Below are 18755 nucleotides of genomic sequence, written 5' to 3' on the forward strand. Positions count from 1 at the left end.
TCTGATTAATGGAGAAATTAGCAGTCAATATAAAACAGAACATTTTACAATAAGCTGCTCCCTAACTTGGGACCGAACATCACAGGGAAATTTATGAGTTCAACAAATACTGTGTTTGAAGTGAGGGCCTGTGTGCCAGTCACCCGCCCCGTGAAGCCCGCAGCCGTGAGCTGGCCTGCACCCAGGTGTGTATTCGAGTGGCCAAGGCTTGGAGCAGAGATTCAGATGCGTTGAAGCCAAAAGAGGCTGTAATAAATTAGTTTAAAGCTCACATTATCCTCAATGGCAAGAGAATTGAGGAATCCAAGTATAAATTTTGAATGTATTTACTATAAACACTAATTATGAAGCCAGACAGGGTCTTAATGGAAGAAAACAAATTTCTATTTGTCACAGATGCTTGGGGTACATAGAGATTACAGTGTGCTCCTTCCATGGCCAGTCTTAGCACATATGTAGTACCTACTCATATATTTATATGTACTATATTATTACACAGAGCTTAACAATTAGGGAGATTATTTTTCTGATTTTTTAAAAGTATAAATCCAAGATATTTAAGGAGTTTTAGCTTGCCTTAACTACACATTTGTAGTTCACTAGCCAAGTCTTTTTTTCCTATCCTATGGTAGAATAAAATCAGTTGAACCTCAGAGGTTCAAGCTATGGCTCAATAAGATCAAAAGCCTAAAAATCTGGATAATGTCTCAAGGACATCTCCTTGCCCTTCTCCTTCTAGACCAGACTGACCTTATTTGCCTATTCTAATTTTTAAAATATGCCCAGCTCTATCTTGCTGACTATTTCATTTCTATTTCTTTTTCCTCACGTCTCCTATTTTCTTTTCATGGTCTACTTGAAGTCACTGTAGTACTTGGTAGCTCACTGAGTTGTCAGCAGGATGATAGAAAGCATACAGAGAGGATTCTAATTGGGGGAGGGAAGTGCGTTCTTTTAATTTAATGAACTTTCTGTTTTTTTGTGGGCTTTTTTTATAGGTAGGGGAAATGCACTATTTCTCCTGATAATTGAAGACCTGTGCCTCCCACCTTGAATGCCACTTCTAGACTTCCTACTTTGTTTTGTTTCTGTTTGTTTTGCATAGGAACCAAACACAGTTGGGAGACAATAGCCACTGATGAAATGTAACTGAATATCTTCCTTATAAAGAAGAGCATTTCCTGTTGAGGATACCACAAGCAGCCACAGTTATTTTGTAAGGGACATTAATTTGGTGGAAATCATGATGATCAAGATGATGACAATGATTATGATTAAACAGTAGCAGCTGCTGCTGAGCTGAAGCTTACTATGACCAAAAATCGTGCTCAGTTCTTTTCATCCATTATCTCATTTAATCCTGTAAGTTCTCTTATCATTTCTATTTTTAAAATAAGAATAATGATGTTTGTACATATTAGTAACTTGTTCAAGGCAAAAGAGCTAATGAATAGCAGGATTGGGATTCAAATTTAGATCTCACCAACCCCAAAGCCTGTACAATTAACCACTAAGCTAGGAGATAAATTTTGGACTAAGGAAACCCTTCTTAGCTGTTTGACTAAATTGTCTTCTTTAGAAGTTTTAGGATAGTGCTTAATTTGTAAACCCAATTCTAAAAATCCAAAAAGTTTTCCCAATATTCTACCTTCAAGGGAGACCCAGGTTCTGTTTTCTTGGGTGTGAATGGAGAACTATTGACATGGAAAGAAGAGTAAAACCTTCGCTGTCTGTTCAGACCAAAGGTCCTCTAAGTATTACCCTAAGATTCCCTAAGTATTATCTATAAATATCATGCCTGTGTAGTATTTATAATATATCCCTGGTTTTTTTTTTCCCTCTAGTGTTAATACATTGTTATGTATCATTCTTTTGGTGGTGCTATACTAAAGTGTTGACTCTTGTTGAATCACAAATTCTGTTGTGATAGAAAATTTCAGAGCTAGAAATCACTCAAATATTTTCCTTTTCTTACAGATACAGAAAAAAGGTTGAGATAAATGAAGTGATTTGCTCAAGATCAAAAGCTTTGGTAGCCAATAGTACTGGTTTTGGAGTCAGAATGGTTTTAATCCTAATGTCACCATTTATTGGTTGAAGGATTGTGGAAAGACTATTTAACCACACAGTGAGTCTCATTTTTCTCATCTGTAATAGAGGATATTAATGCTATACTAAAATATTATAATCATTATAATAGGTCAAATTATATATTATTATATCATAACATACTATTGTTTTGTTAATAATAATATGTATTATTGCTATGAGAAGTAAATAGGAGAATGTATACAAGTTATTTAGTACACATAACACATAGTGATGAATCATCATCATCGTCATCATATGCATCAGTTCAACAGAACAGAGCTCAGGCTTTATGCTTTTTCACTCTCTGCCACACCAATCTTTCTATGTGTGTAAAAATGGGCCAAGTATATACACCCAACTCCAGCCCATCCCAGGCTCTTCCCCTAATTCAGATCAGGCAAGACTCCACTGAAGGCATTTACCAACCAAGCATCTGTCAAACAATAAATAGTCATAGTGTGAGGCCTATTTATTGTGGTCTTGACCTTTAGTTGTGTTTATAGAGCTTTCAGTAGATTTATATACTTTGGAAAAATTGATGCCATGGACAACCCTCAGGAAGGATAGCTGTTAACAACCACCCACAAGAAGATCTGACTACTATAGCACTTGCAGATGACATCTTGATGAGTGACTTATAGAAGGGGAGATTATCTAACTAAAGTTGGAAAGTTGGAATCTTTTTGAAGTTAAATTAATTCTGGCCCCTAATGAGGTTAACCTTACTTTCACACATAAAGATAACACATAATGAGAAAAAGGCAAACATGGACGTGACAGATAAGAGAGGATATAATACAGTCTTTTTGATAAAATTTAAGTCAAACATTTATTTTAGCTTTGCAGGAAATCAGGTTAATGAAACAGTGAAGGAGTGATTAATGGTGATGTGCATGTGGAAGCAAATTGCATAGGAGTAAAAGCAAAGGGCTTAAGGCAAGTGTGTGTGAATTACCTAATGAGAAGAGGAACGAACTCCTAAGCCATAGAAGCTTTCTAGGCTCTTTGGAGTTACAATTCTGTTTGTATTTTCTCTATTACCTTCAGTATTAAATAAACCTCAAAGAGACATGTAAACATCTGCCATGCAGAAGTGCTACTGCACAAATTTTTAGAAGACAAACAACTTACTCTAGATTTTTTTGGAAAGTCAAAATCTCATGACGATATTATTATTCTAACAAAAACAAAGGTTCTACTAGACCAGTGCTTCTTACCTTGGCTGCACATCTTAGTGACTTGGCAAGCTTTGAAAAATGCCGATGCCTAGGCTCTATCCCCAGAGATCTTGTTGTAATTGATCTGGGGTGTGACCTGGACATTAGGATTTTAAAAATATCCCTGATGATTCTAATGTGCAGCCAAGTATGAGAAGCATTGTTCTGACAAACTTGTTCAGAGGTCTAGTCCTTTTTCTGTTGACATTCACTTGTATAAAGTTATTCTAATCAAGCATAAATGTTTGTTGAATAAATCAAATTAAAGCTGTCTTTGGAGAGTTACCATTCCTTCTATGTTGCTGATATAATTGCCGATAGAAACACATATGCATATATGTTTAACGTTTTCCTCTAAAGTACTTGAAATAGAGATTTCTACCACCTCATAAGAAAAACTTTCTCTCGCCATTTTTAGCATCAACTTTAACATCAACATCCTATCTTATAGATGCAATACTTTCATTCATTCAGAAAGCATTTATTGAGTAGATGCTTTATATACTTTGGAAAGTTGGCACCATGGGCAACCCTTAGAAAGGATGCCTATTTACAACCACCCACAAGAAGATCTGACTCCTGTAGTACTTGCAGACAGCATCTTGACAAGTGACTTATAGAAGGAGAGATGATCTAACTAAAGTTGGTTAAATGTACTAGCCATTAGGCACATAACACTAAACAAAACAATAATGAGCTCATGGAGAATACAGGCTAGTCATCAGACCATTTGTAATCAGCGGGACAAGCCATGCCATCAGGAAAGTTGGGCATGCAGTGGGACCTATGGGTGAACCTCTTCATGCAGTTCGAGGAGATTTGGCCAGCTTTCTGTATAAAAATCATACCTATGCTAAAAATAGGAGAGTAGGAGTTAGCCAAGCAAAAGTTCCCTGTCAGAAGGCGCTCTGGGCAGAAGGAATAGCAGCTTTAATGCCCAGATAGCCATGGCTTCTGAGCAGATGCAAAAGAGGCTGGGTATCACTAAAGCCATTGCTAGAGAAAGTGTTATGTGGGATAGAGGTGGGGTGGGAGGAAGTGGTCTCCCCAGGGAAGATAGTGAGACATGAGGCTGGAGAAGTAAGCAAGACCTAGCTAGATCATGCAAGACCCTGACACTATGCTAACACTTAGCTCTCCTTCTCTCCCAACAACCAAATGAATTGGTAGAAAGGCTGGCTGTTCCATTTTATGTGGGGAAATACCATAATTGAATTTGAGTTTTTTGAAGACCATTTTTGCTGCAAAGTGGTGAATATATTGAAGGGAAAAAAGATTGAAGTCAGAAAGATCAGTTCAGAAGTGAAATGTGGTAATGACCTATAACAGAGAGGTGGCAGCAGGGTTGGGGAGATATGAGCATATGTGAGAGTCAGTAAAATAATGACACTCGGTGGTTTGGCAACTGATTTTGAGAGAGGGTGAAGACACTGAGGTGATGTGCAGGTGCTCGGTTTAACCAGGCTCATGGAACACACAGAAAGCCATGCAGATTTGAAAGAAATTATAATAGGTTCTGCTTTGCATAGATTGAGACACAGGTGGGATATTCAAGCAGCAACATCCATAGGCAGTGGGTCTTATGGATCTTACAGCCCTTAAGGGAAGATACTGTAATTGCAGGTATGAATTTAGGAGTCATCAGCAGGTGGGTGGTAATTCGGGCTAGGGGTAAATAAGTTTTGTCCCTGAAAAACTGGAGAAGAGAACTCAGAGAAACATCAACATGAAGAAATGGGCAGAGAGGAAAACATTAGAAAAAGAAATTGAGACAGAGAGAAGAGGAAACATCAGATGAAACAGAATCAAAGAGGAGTTTCAAGGAGGAAGTTGTGACCAATGATGCTATAACAAATAACCTGACTCCATTTCCAAGATTTAGCTGCTTAGGCAGGATCCATATGTCTCTGTCTATTCCTAACCCAGAGACTAGCACAGAGCACACAGAGAATGAATACGCCACTCTTGCCATCCCAGGGGAAATGAGACAAGGCTGGGACAAGGATCTCAGGGAAAGTCAGAGTCAGTCACCACTTATCTTTCTTTTCTCTCAAAACAATTGACTTGAGAAGCAGAAAGGAATGCATTTGGCTGATATTTTGGTAAGCATTTCATTATTTTAAAAAGAGTTGAACAAGAAGTAATATCTAGCTTAGCATATGCAATGGACGTCGTAGTTTATAAAGTGCTTTCGCTACATTACCCAACTTTCAGTCTCAAAACAACATTGTTGAATAGAAATAATTACTGCCCCTCCATATTACGCACGCAAAGACTAAGACACACAGTGTTGAGTATATTGCTCAGGGTCAAGCAAACAATTTGCAAATAGAACCAAGTGTTTTTTGTTTGTTTGTTTGTTTTTCTCTACACAGTACAATGGCATAAAATTAGCATGTGTCCACTCTCTCAAGATTTATTTCCTTCCCTGCTTTTTCTCAGTTTCTTCTCTTCATGCTTGCATGTTCTAGAAAGAATTTTAGGGCTTCATTTACACAACGCTGGGCTTTTTTCACATGCAAGGAACAAGGCTGACATAGTTCACTAAGTAAACACAAGCAGCAAGTGGCAGTGATTTACGCCTGACTTGCAAACTTCTGATTACCAACCCGCCCCTGCTATGTAAACAGGTGTAAACTAAGATTCCATCAGTTTACACAGCATGGTAAATAATTTAATCTCTCCTCAGCACGGTGCTTGTGAATGTAAATGTTTAAGCCTGAGCTGATGCTGATGTTGTGATGCAAGCATCCAGTTTCTCAGCCAGAAAAGCTGTGTCCACAAATGGCCCTCAAGTGCTCTTGCCTGTGGGGAAGGGGTACAGGAAGCAGGGAGAAACCCCAGAGTTCGGATGGTGGCCTCTACCTAAAGCTCAGCCAAGGGCCCAGAGAGCTGGCGATGATCTCGCTACCCTTCATTCTTTCTTGTCTTGGGACATTTCTCCTCGCTCAATTATTCTTCATGACACTATTCTGCAAATATGTGGAGTGGTCACTGGTGTGTGAAAAGAGAGGCAAGACTAGAGAGGAAAAAATGCAAGAAAACAGCAGCCTTCAGGCTAGTTGTAATAACATTCTCACTTGGAGATTACCTGGGCTCGCTGCCTGTCAACGCATGCCTATGCAAATTGCATCTAGATCCCAGGAAAATCGCATGCAAATGTGCTCTTGGTTGTCACAATCTGTTTACTACACCTGCTAGAGTCCACTGAACCAGAGAGGGCTGCCTCCTATGAATTTTTCATCAGTATTATTTATGCTCTTCTCTGGGGCTGTGAGGGTGGGGGAGGGCCTTGCTCTCCACCTCCCATATATGAACCTGGGCCTCTTCTGGAGTGGAAGGCCGAGGGTAGGGCCATGCCTCAATGGGCCCCATATTAATGCAGCTGGGGATCAACTAAAGGAAGGGTAAGTGTGGACCTCACAGTAAGTTTCCGGATATCTTTCTGTCCCCTTAGAGAATTCTAGCTTACAAGCAAAGTTTATATCTCCCAGCATAACTGGTTAGCCATGGCTGGGATTTTATCACTTCAAAAACATAATATTAAACAAAATACCTATTGTCAGGCTTTAGCAAAGCCCTGGTAAGACATGGATTTGATTTTCTCCTGACCTATATAATTTATTGTAGAGACAGAATAGCTACTATTTCTTTTACTGAAAGCTTTTTCTTTTTTCTTTCTTTCTTTTTTTTTTTGCTTGTTTTTTCAGAATAAGTTTTTTCTTTTGAAACTATTTATTGAGTAATTGGCACAAGTCAGGCACTGGGCTGGATATACATTCTCTCATTTAACCCTCAACTCAGCAGTGACATGGACATTTTCCTCAACTCACAAGGGAGGGCATCAAGAAACAAAAAGTTAAGTAAATTTGCCTGAGGCTACTCAGCTCATAAAGGAGAGATGGGGATTTGAACCCCTTGAGGACTCTTTTGCAAGCCCTCTTAAATTATGCTGTCAAGCTTTGTTCTTTCCTCCATGATGATTTCAGAAGAAAGATGTTCCTGTCTATAGGTCCAGGAATGTGCATACATCTAGTTCAGGAAGGAGGAAGCAGAAAGAGAACATAACAATAGTAATAGCCACAATGTGTTGACTTGCGTGTTTTAAAATAAATTTACTGAATTTTATGTTTTAGTCATACTAATTCATTCAGTCCCTACATCAGCCCTATCAAACAAATATTATTATTATTAGTAGTAGTAGTAGTAATGCTATGAGTATTAGTATTAGTATCATCACCATCCCCATTTTACAGATGAAAAAACACTTCAGGCAGGGAAAGAAACCTTCCCAAATCCCACAACTAAGAAGTATCTGAGCTGAGGATCAGGCCAGGCTGCAATTGTAAGCTGTTCTGATGAAGATGTGCCAGTTGGAGTTGGATTCTGGTGACATGTATACCACTTGGGAGGCTCCTACATATACACAATAGAATATTATGCAGCCATAAAGAAGGAAAAACATATGGACTTCGCAGCAACTTAGATGGATTTAGAGTTTATCATATTCAGTGGTCTATCACAAAAACAAAGAGCAGAGTACCATATGTTCTCACTCATAAGTGGACCTTAAACAAGTATCATAATACTGTAAGAAAGGGATTGGCAGTAGTGGGAAACTGCTGGGGAGGGGGGTGGGATTGGCAGTTGAGGAAAACTGCCAGGGGAGGTAGGGGCACACATTAACAAGGGTACCTGCATAATGAACATTTGTATACCTAACCCTGAATTGTACCCTACATCTTTAAAATAAAGAAAAAAAAGAAAGAAAAATGATGACTAGAAAAGAAATTATTTTAAAAAGCATGCAAGTGAGACTGTGAAATCCTCTGTAGGAGAGAGTACATTTACAGAAAGCATAGCAGGTCACCTGTCCATCATGACCCAAGAATATATCTGTGCAGGTAAAGAGAGGTCATGCAGAGAAACACAAGCAGTGAAGTAGGTAGTCCTGCAAAGGCCAGGAACAATCCAACTTACTTCTTGACTTTACTCTCCATGCTTCCCGCCATGTAGTATCCTGGCTTGCATTCGTATCTGCAGATGGTGCCCACGTCGTGGTTGCCATGGAGGCAGTGAGGCTGGAGCAGGTTGGCATTTGGAATAACAGGGGGAGCATCACACTCTAACTTGCAGTAGACTTCGGGGAGAGACCAGAGCCCATCTTCAAGACAGGTCAGCCATGGGCTCAGTCCTGACTCCAGGAAAAAGAAGCACAGGATGCTCAGAATAGAGTTCAGAAAAATAAGTCACAAATCAAAAACCTGTCAGCATATTGGTGTTCCTTGAAAGTCTCATTAGTCTTTCTTGAGCAACATCTCGAAAATTTCATGTCAGATTCCATCCTGCATCTTTTTACCTACAGAGCATCCAGTTTGGTCTCTTATACAAAAGGTGTCAGATAAATATTTTCTGACTTGGACGATAGAAGGAATACTGACCAAATCACTAGTTCCCTTCCTACCTACAAATAATGAAACTATAGCAGTGACCATATCATGGAGAGCACTAAAATAATAATAGACAACACTTTTATAGTGCCTATTATAGGCCAGTCACTTTTCTAAACATTTTACATATATTAACTTGTAGAAACTTCAAACTGCAAACAAGCCTAAGAAATAGATTCAACTAGTATCCCCTATTATTCAGATGAGGAAATTGGAGCTCTTGCCTGAGCTAGTAAGGGGCAGAGTCAGGACATGAACCAGGCATTTGAAGGCAGAGTCCTGTATTTAGCCACCACCCCATATGCCTCAGCATAACTCACTGTTTCTCCAAGTACAATTCATGGACTATTCACCATAGCATCACCAGCTCACCCAGACCCAAATGTCTAGAGCAAGGCTCAGGACTCTGCATGTATAGCAAACCTCCTGAGTATCTGATAGGCTCACTGAAGTCTGAGATGCCAAGTGAGGTAAAGAGCAGGTGTAGGGTCAGCTAGAGCAGTGTTCACCCCATCTTCATCTCTAGACAGCACTCAAGCCAGGGACAAGTTAGAGAACACTGTTCTAATCTACAAAATATAACTTAACACATGCAACTCATAGGACAGTTGTAAATACTAAATTTTAAAATATGCACGATAAAGTATATCTTGATTATCAAGACAACTATTCTAGCTGGCTTGATTTTGGGGTACACACAATCAAGTAAAGACAAAGAAAAGTCTAGGACTCTTTCAATGATGAGATCCTAAGTCAGTGCATCCTTACAGGTAGTTAGGGACAAAGACTGGAGTTGCCCTTTGGGGCTTCACTAGTGTCATTAGAAGAAAGTGACACAGTGGAGCAAATGGGAAGGGTGTTGGGGTGAAGACAAGAGTTTCAAAGTACCCCAGTGAGCAAGGGACTGAAGAGACCTTGCACACAGTTCCAGGCTGGCCAGACAATACCTTGCAGCTTGGCTGGTGGGACACACGAGATCGAGCAGCGTTTCAGAAAGCCGGTTCCCTCTGGGCAGGAGAAGTTGGCATAATTCACTAAAGACGGGTCAGGAATGCCACAGTCCAGGGGCATGCAGCTCACATCCCGGTCCCAGTGCCCAGAAAAACACATGAGCAGAATTTCCTTCTAGAAACAGAGAATTTGCCTCTGTCAAGGTCACACTGAAAAGGCTTATCAGAGCAGTTATCAGTTAAGGTTTATCTTTGGAAGATTCCCGGAAGATGTATCCAAACATTTAAAACAGGTATTTTGCCTTTCTCCCTCTTTAGGCCTCACTGTTTTAACAGCCTCACAATACTCAGGTAAGATGCTGATAGAAAGAGGCTGCTAGCGTAAGGGAATCACTGAATGGCAAGACTCCTCCAGGCCAATTCTGATGGCTGCTCATTGCGGGCTCCTTCAGATCCGTTCTCTACCCTCTCCATCCTGCTCTGTACCAAAGACACCAGTGCCTGTAGATTTCATGCATCTGACTTGTGCTCGCTTTCATCCCTGGGACAAAGGGGACACAGTGGCAGGGACTGGAGAGGGAGAGAGAAGAAAAAGGCTGTGGTATCGTTTGGCAGCCCTCTCTATACAGCTTCTGCTCCTTCTTCCTGTGGTTCTGTGGCTCCTGGTCAACCTTCCAGGCCTGGGGTTGGTGTCTGAGCCCATTCACTCTGAGTACTACAGCATCTCATTGTGATTTCCCTATATATTACCCACACTTTTATGAGCATTAAAGGTGCCTTCAGCAGTCATTTTACCTTTGCCTTGGGTGCCACTGCCCCTTCATTATATTCTCTCAAATTGCCCATTATTGAGCATATAATTTGTTTCCTGCTAGCATCCTAATTAATAAGCCAGCTGATAATCCTATTGAATGTTCATAGTCTCTAAAAACACCTGAGAGTTAATGCATAACAAGACACCTTCCCAACTTTGTGGCTAAATGTGAGAGATTCCAGCCATTTTCAATCCTGGACAACTCCCATTTCAGTAAGTTAGCCCTACAGCACACTGCTACTAACTCAGTGAAGAGATATCTATTGAGCACCGAGAAGGACCAGGTCCTGTATTAAACAAGATGCCCTAAAGAAGCTAAAACCCTACCAGGGGAGAATACCACATGTTGAAAACAGTGGCTCAGAAAACGTCTGAGAAAGGAAGAGTGGAAAGGAGAAAAGTAAGGAGGAAGATGAGAAAATGAAGAAGGAAAATGCTAGAGCTATATTTTCATTTGTTATGTTCTGTCCCCTTCTATAATGTTGGAGAGAATGCAATATAAAGAATGCAAATGACTGGGCTTGGAGGCTCAGCCTGTAATCCTAGTACTTTGGGAGGCCGACGCGAGTGGATTGCCTGAGCCTGCGGGTTAGAGACCAATCCGGGCAACTTGGCGAGACCTCGTCTCTGCAATAAATAAAAAATTAGCCGGGTGTGGTAGTGCATGCCTGTATTTCTGGTTACTTGAAAGGCTGAGGCAGAAGGATCACCGGAGTCCAGCAGGTTGATGTTGGAGTGGCTGTGAGAGTGCCACTACACTCCAGCCTGAGCAACACAGTGAGACTTCAACTTAAAAAAAAAAACAATAACATAAAAAAATAGAAAACTGGGATCAAGAAGAAAGAACATATAAATATGCAAAAATAAAGTCATATCGTATAATGCATGAGGTTGTTTGGTGGTGCAACAATATTATGGAACTGAAGGAAGGACTGCCTTCCTTGGGCTGGGAGGGAGAGTATTTAGGGAAATTGCACAGAGTAGGTAACACAAGAACTGACCTTGGAAAGATGATCAGGGGTTCCCAGCTGCACAAAAGGAGGTGGGAGAAGAGTTGATCAGGCTGGGGAGAATGGAATGGGCAGGAACCTGGAGACTTAGAAGCTCATGGCTTATTTGAGAAAAGTATAGTTATCATTCTAGCCACTGGGTTACCAAAGGTCAAAGACAGAGAGAGGAGTTTCTGTGGCTGAGCCAGTCAGTCATCCCTCCAGGAGACCACAGTGGCACCAAAGTGAAAGGTGAAATGACTGCAAAGGCACCTGATGCCCCTGACACCAACTTTAGGCTGACTGCCCCTCCCTGCTTCCCAGTGTTTCCCTGTTGCCTGCCAGAAGGAACCAATTCAAAGCCAGACACATTTTTCTGTTTAGTCTCAGTTCTTGTGTCAACAAAAAGCAAATATCCCCACTGTCTTGTGATCACGAGACAGGACTGTATCATTTCCTTCATGGAGCCCGCCTTCGGTGATAGGAGTGCTCAGTCAGCTGGAGAGTTCTGTAGCTGACTCCTCCATATGGTTGGCAGTGGGGAGCTTCACCTTTCTCCTCCCAGCCCATATGATGCCCCATAAACTCCTATCACAGCCTGCAAGTCTGGTTCCAACCATAACGAGTCACTGTCACATAAAGAAGGCCTCTCACACTCTGCATGCCCTACCTGGTGTTTCTGTTGTCTTTGTTACATATTGTCAGTTTTGTCTTCAATTTGCTCCTAATTCTGATGCATTGCAAAGGTTATCTTCCCTTCTTTCCCTGTCTCTGCCTGTCACATTAGTGTTTTCAGGTCTTGCATTGCTTTTGTCAATTCTTCCTATTGCTTTTATAGAGTGGACATACATTACCCGAGTTGAGCCGGGTGAAGGTCAGGTGAGAGGGGCTCTGCCTTCCTGATTAAAGCATCATAGATGAAGACGTTTTTGCCTCAAGATCTACTAAAACTCTTTCTCTCTAGGCAGGACCTAAACCATCTGAAACCAAAGGTCATGCCTTTAAATTCTGACTATCTCTAAGCAAGTGAAATTCTCCTATAGGTTCACAACCCATTAAGCAATCTATTGGCACAAAATGAAGACAAATGCAATCTTCTACACCATCGATATCTAATAGACGTGTGTTCACTCTTTCCTCATGAGATACCATATCTTTTTGGTTCTTTCATCAAGTACCATTATCTTTTGCCTAGTGCATCCTTTCTCTATCTCATAACATGGTTATGTTTTCTAATGGTTGAGTTAATGTTTATAATTCTTCTGTGGAGTATTGTAAACTCTGCTAAAAAGAAAGAAAATAAAATTCCTAGTTGAGAATACATCATCATGTTCACAATAATGGCTGCTTAACAGCTAGAGGGCTATGTGCATATCATTTTGCTAGAAGCATTTAAATTATTTCCAATCAGTCATCACAGTAACTCAGCGAGATAAGTACTCTGTTCTAATCATTTTACAAATGTGAAAACAGGCTTAGAGAGATTCGTTTTTTTTTAACCTGAAGTTACATGCCTGGTACCTAGTGGAGCTAACATTTCATTCAGCTCTGTGTTCCTACCTCCAAACTTCCTTGAAATTCTGAAGATGGTGCTGTAGAAGTTTGGACTAGAGTTTGCAGAAATTTGGAAAATTCGCCCAAAGCTAAAATCATGATAGAATCTCTGCCTCAGCAACAAATGTAATGTTTTTGGGGAGAAAATCGGGTTCTACTCCAAGCTTTTCTTAGGAGGGCTGAGGAGAGTGGTGGACGAGGAACCACCAACACGCTGATTGCAACCTATCTCATCTGTAACTTATAGACAAGTCTAAACTGTGGCATTCTTGTCTTAAAGGCAAAAGTAGGAACATAATTTCTGACAGGAAGACAAAGCCAAGGGAGAAGAACAGAATAAGCATTCCCATTTGCCACCCACCTAAAGAGAAATGTACACACAATTTGATCAGGATTGCACATGTTTTTATACACCTTGTGTGTCTATTAATTGTACTCTCTCTGCTTGTTAGAAGCCTCATGCTTTTCTTTCAAATGATTTAAAAATGCCTTCCATTCTCCTACCAGGCCAGAGAGGAGCACCAGTAACTTCCTTCCCTAGAACTCGGGGCTGCAGACCCTATGTTTTCAACTCACCTGCAAGGGTCTGAGGTATTTCCCGCTGCTCGCCTGAAGTGCAAATCCCCTTTGACAGGCGATAGCACACTTCATGTGACCTGGGCCACCAGAAGTACAGTTCACCACATCAGCGTGATCAAGCAGCAGTGGTGCACAGCTGGCCTGCTCTCCACAGGGCCGATGGACACAGCTGGGACAACAGAAACAGAAGCAGCTTAGGACTGGCTGGGAATCAGTAGGCAGAAGTGACGACTTCACAGCTCTCTCTGAGAAGTGCCCCTACACCAGAGAGAACAATTTTTCTCCAGATCCTGCTTTAAATGCCTCATCTTTATTTTTGCATATTACCCTGAACCATGCAGCATCACAAACATAAACAATAACAGCTAATAAGTAACAACATGATTCTTTCTATGATTCTTTCTTCAAGGAGGGTGAAAGGGTGATGAACAAGGTGGAAAGTGGATCCCAAGAGTTCTGGATGAACTCAGAAGTAAATCAGGGGATCATACTCAAAATATTTAACAGCCAGTACTGCTGGGTCCCAAGCAGTCAGAACGAAGCTCAGGGGTGACCCCTGGAGGCCCCTGGTTGTGTCAGCCTTTCAAATGTTTGATCACAGGGAGGTCCCGGGGGTCATGTCTGAAGGGCCTGAGTATCTGAGATGCCAGAAAAGAAAACACCAATTTACTGATTGGTATGGAAATGTTTTGACAGTTAGTATATCATACACTACCAAATATCAGTACAAGCTGATCAGAAATAGAGCTCATTACAGGAAGAGGAAAAACTCACGCATTTTAACTCCTGTCACATGCCTGCCATTGTGCTAGGTGCTTCCAGAGACATCCTCTCAGCAGAGAACTGCTACCTGGATTGCAAGGGCCAATTGGTCAGGAACAGGAGAGATGTATTAACTCCTCAGGGTCCAGGGAGACTCAGCCTGGACCATGGCAGCAGCAAGGAAGGACACAATGGAGCAAAAAAGTGTTACCCTCTTGCCATGACAGAACCATAGAGGTTAAAAATTAGGACATGGCTGGGCTCAGTGGCTCAGCCTGTAATCCCAGTACTTTGGAAGGTTGAGGTGAGTGGATTGTCTGGGCAACTTGCCTGGAAACCAGCCTGGGCAACTTGGTGAGGCTCTGCAATAAATAAATAAAAAATTAGCCAGGTGTGGTAGCGCGTGCCTGTAGTTCTGGCTACTTGGAAGGCTGAGGCAGAAGGATCACCTGAACCCAGCAGGTCAATGCTAGGGTGTTCGTGAGTGCGCCATGGCACTCCAGCCTGGGTGATAGAATGAAATTCCAACTAAAAAAAAAAATAAGGGCACTGGTCCCAGGCTGTCTGGATTTGAATCCTGGCTCCTTCATTTACTACCTATGCGATCTGAAGTGAGTGATTCACTTCTCAGTGCTTCAACTCCTTCCCTATAAGATGGAGATAATCATGGTACATCTTTCATGAGGTTGTCACTGTTCCCGGGTCAGTTCCCCCTCCTGCATCACTGCAAATGGCCAGGCACTACCCTCAGTGGTTTGTTTACTGCTAGCCACCCTCCCTTTAGTTCACCCCCTCCTGTATCCTTGCTCAATTCATGGAGATGTCTTATTTATTTATTTATGAGTGGAGTCTCACTCTGTCACCCAGGCTAGAGTGCAGTGGTACACTCATGGCCACTCCAGCGTCGGCCTGCCAGGCTCCAGCGATCCTTCCACCTCAGTCTCCAAGTAGCCAGAACTACAGGCATGTGCTACCACACCCGGCTAATTTTTGATTTATTGTAGAGACAAAGTCTCACCAAATTGCCCAGACTGGTCTTGAACCCACAAACTCAGGCAATCTACTCACCTTGGCTTCCCAAAGTGTGGGGATTACAGACTGAGCCACTCTTGGCCCATGGAGATGTCTACAAGACCTTCTGCTATGGTTTGGATATGGTTTGTTCCCACCAAAATTTATGCTGAAATTGACTCCCAATGTGATGGTTCTGGGGGATGAGGCCTATTGCGAGGTACTTGGGTCATGGGACCAGATCTCTCACGAAGTCTTGTGCTGCTCTTTTTTTTTTTGAGTTGGAATCTCACTCTGTTGCCCAGACTGGAGTGCAGTGGCCGCTCCCGGTCACCACAGCCTTGACCTGCTGGGCTCCGGCAATCCTTCCGCCTCAGACTTCCGAGTAGCCGGAATTACAGGCATGCGCTACCATGCTCGGCTGATTTTTTGATTTATTGTGGAGATGAGGTCTTGTTGTGCTGCTCTTATGGTAGTGAGTGGCTGAATTAGTTCTTCACTAAAATGGGTTTGTTTCCATATGTGTGAGTAGTTATGAAGTGAGGATGTCCCTTGTGCTTTGCGCCTTTGCACGTGTCTGTTTCCCCTTTGACCTTCTGCCATGGTATGACACAGCAGGGAAACCCTCGACAGAAGCTAAGCAGATGCCAGAACCAGCCTGCAGAACAGTGAGCTAAATAAAACTCTTCTTTTTATAAATAACCCAGTCTCAGGTATTCTATTATAGCAGCACAAAATGAACTATGACATTTTCCTCTCTGAGAAGCCCCATTCAGATATCGTCCTCCTTCAAAACCTCCAGCGAAATTTTTTAAAAAGCCACTCTAGTATTTCTTTGACTCTATCTTGTATTATAGTCATGTAAGCATTTTCTTATTCTTTAATTAGTTAATTAACTTATTAATTCTTTCATCTAAAGATAATTAATATCTGAATATCTCCTAATGCTGAATGTCCCAACTAGATTATGCACTTCTTGATGATAAATACATACCAACAGTATATTTATCACAACCCTGCTGTGGTAGACACAATAAAAGTTTGTTGAATGAAGTTTGTTCATGTTATAAACAGCAAAGTAAGCCCATGGCTAGCAGAATGGGAAATCTGTTAAGTCTTACAGTGATAGATCAAGATCCAAAATACAAAAATATCGTTATCAAACAATGATTCAACCATCTTGCTCCACTCATTCACTAATAAACATTTACTGAGCACTTACTGTTTGCAAGGCATTGGTCTGAGTACTGGTGGTATTAATAAGAACCGCATCCTTATGAACTCATTCCAGTGAAGGAGACCAACAAGATGTTTTCTTTTCCTTGATGCTGTTGTCAGTGGTGCTAATTATAAGCCAAAATGACCACTGCAAATCTTGTTATCAATAATGCGCTCTTTGTTCCTGAATTGTATTAGTGGTCAATGGCTGTCAAGGAGCCAGACAACAGTATAAGGAAGAGGAAAATAAAATGTCATTAAATATGTGCATACTGCCTTGAAATAATCGAGAGTTCATTTTAAAAGTACTAGCCACAAAAGGGTGGATTTGAACAATATACTAAACATAAAATATACTAAAGAAACTGCTGCTGACCTTATAACCATGGGATTTAAATCATATTCCAGTCACACTCTTATTTATCATCTTATCTATGCTTGTTAGGTATGAGATAAAAGGATTGAAGGTGAGCAGTGAGAGGAAAACCTTTTCATGCAGTATCCATCATGGATACTGGATTTCTGATGAAGGAAGAAATACGTAAATTGGGAGTTGTTAACAAGTCAGTGTGAAGTCTCCATATCCAATGCTGATAATTGGTTATGCAACACAGAAAATAAATCTTTGTCTCTCAGTATTTAGTCAACATATCTGGACAACGGAGCTAAAATCTGACCATTTTGATGAGATCAAAATGGTGCATTTTAGTGATGCTGCATAACTCCAAACTCCATAGATGCTATATGCCATGGATGTCCAAAACATTGTGTCTTCTTCAGCATGTTGAGCTGAAAGTACTAGAAAACAGAGAGTAATTAACACTCTGGTTCATGTCAGTTTATTGCAAAGAAATTGATGTGAAAGAGCATGTGCTGTTTTTTGGTGACTCCATCCAATTAATCCACATCAGCATTGAGGACAAGTACGTGCTGAAACAAGATGCAAAACAAATACTCTTAATGAGCCTCCCTCCATCAAGAGGGAGCTGTGAGCTGCTGTTGCTATGACTACCAGTGGGAGAATTCTGCCCCACATCAGCAGCGAGGAAGGAAGAATGAGTCAGGGGAGCATGAGAGGGAAAAGTGGCATGAAATAAGACCAAGACCAAGAAAAAAAAAAAAAAGGGACCAAACCCAGACCTGTTTATGAAGTGAGAAATGGTTTTGGGGCAGCTGCTGCAAATTCTTTCACTAGCTTATATTTCCATTTGCTTCCTTTTTAAGGAATTTGTTTTATGAGAACGGAGTTTGTCAGGTCGTTAGCTTCTGATGGCATCTGGTACCAATTGTAGACTTCTCTCTCTTGCACCCCTGCCCCAAATCCCCTCTTGTGTTTCTCTTCCACTACAAACACTGCTTCTCTGAGTAAGGTTGTTGTGTTCTCCATCATTCCCCCAGCCCAAATACACTCTCCTTTCTACCCAATGCCCATAGGTTCTCATATCATGCTAAAAGCTAATAGTAAAAATAATCCATCTTAAAACTTCTCAATTTCTTCTCATGGCCTTTGGACAAATGTTACTTAAAGTGGCAGAAGTGAAGTTTTACAATGCCCCAGAGGGGTGGGAAGTTGGGTATTTGTCTTGGTTTGACATACAAGGAAACTAAAGCTGTTTGGAGACTGGCTGGAGGCCACACAGCGAGTCAGAGGAAAAGTCTCAGGCTGGATCGCCGAGCCTTCAATCTCAGGGCCAGTCTAGACCACCGGGCATCTCCCTTGGGATGGGGTTGCTTTCCTGTTGCTTTCTTCCCAATTCAGGAGCTTGCAGCAGAGGCCAGGGTGAGCCAAGGAGCTCTTCAGCAGGGTAAGCAGGGGAAAAACATCATTCTGCAAGGCTTTACAGACAGAACATAGGGAAAGGCAGCCATCTCAAAAACATGGACTAAAAACACCATTACCCCTGCTACTGTGAACTGAATAAGATTCACCATGTGTGGATCTCTTAAATTCTGACTAACACATTTAGATAACTCTACACTAAAAGGAGTCAACTTCTAAATCTGAGGGTAGACCTATGGCAGGTTTTCAAAGTCTTCCTACATCTTGCAGTGGTTAATGAGGAACAGGATTAGGCTGACACTAGAAAATAGACATCGCTCACTCCAGATGGAGTGTATAG

The 18755-nt window shown here is 41.4% G+C and overlaps 1 protein-coding gene across 1 annotated transcript in view; it reads right to left on the minus strand.

Moving 5' to 3' along the window:
* LOC103254383 (pappalysin-2-like) overlaps window positions 1-18755 on the minus strand; it is a 158676-nt gene that overhangs the window by 63601 nt on the left and 76320 nt on the right. The window contains exons 12-14 of the mRNA XM_008052475.2: window positions 13642-13813; window positions 9706-9883; window positions 8289-8502 (exon numbers count right to left, since the gene is read on the minus strand). Of these exons, the coding sequence (XP_008050666.1) occupies window positions 8289-8502; window positions 9706-9883; window positions 13642-13813 (564 nt within the window). The remainder of the gene's footprint in view (window positions 1-8288; window positions 8503-9705; window positions 9884-13641; window positions 13814-18755) is intronic.

This window comes from Carlito syrichta, unplaced genomic scaffold, assembly GCF_000164805.1.
Source record: "Carlito syrichta isolate Samal-C Ts95f unplaced genomic scaffold, Tarsius_syrichta-2.0.1 Scaffold277815, whole genome shotgun sequence".
Classification (NCBI taxonomy): Eukaryota; Metazoa; Chordata; class Mammalia; order Primates; family Tarsiidae; genus Carlito; species Carlito syrichta.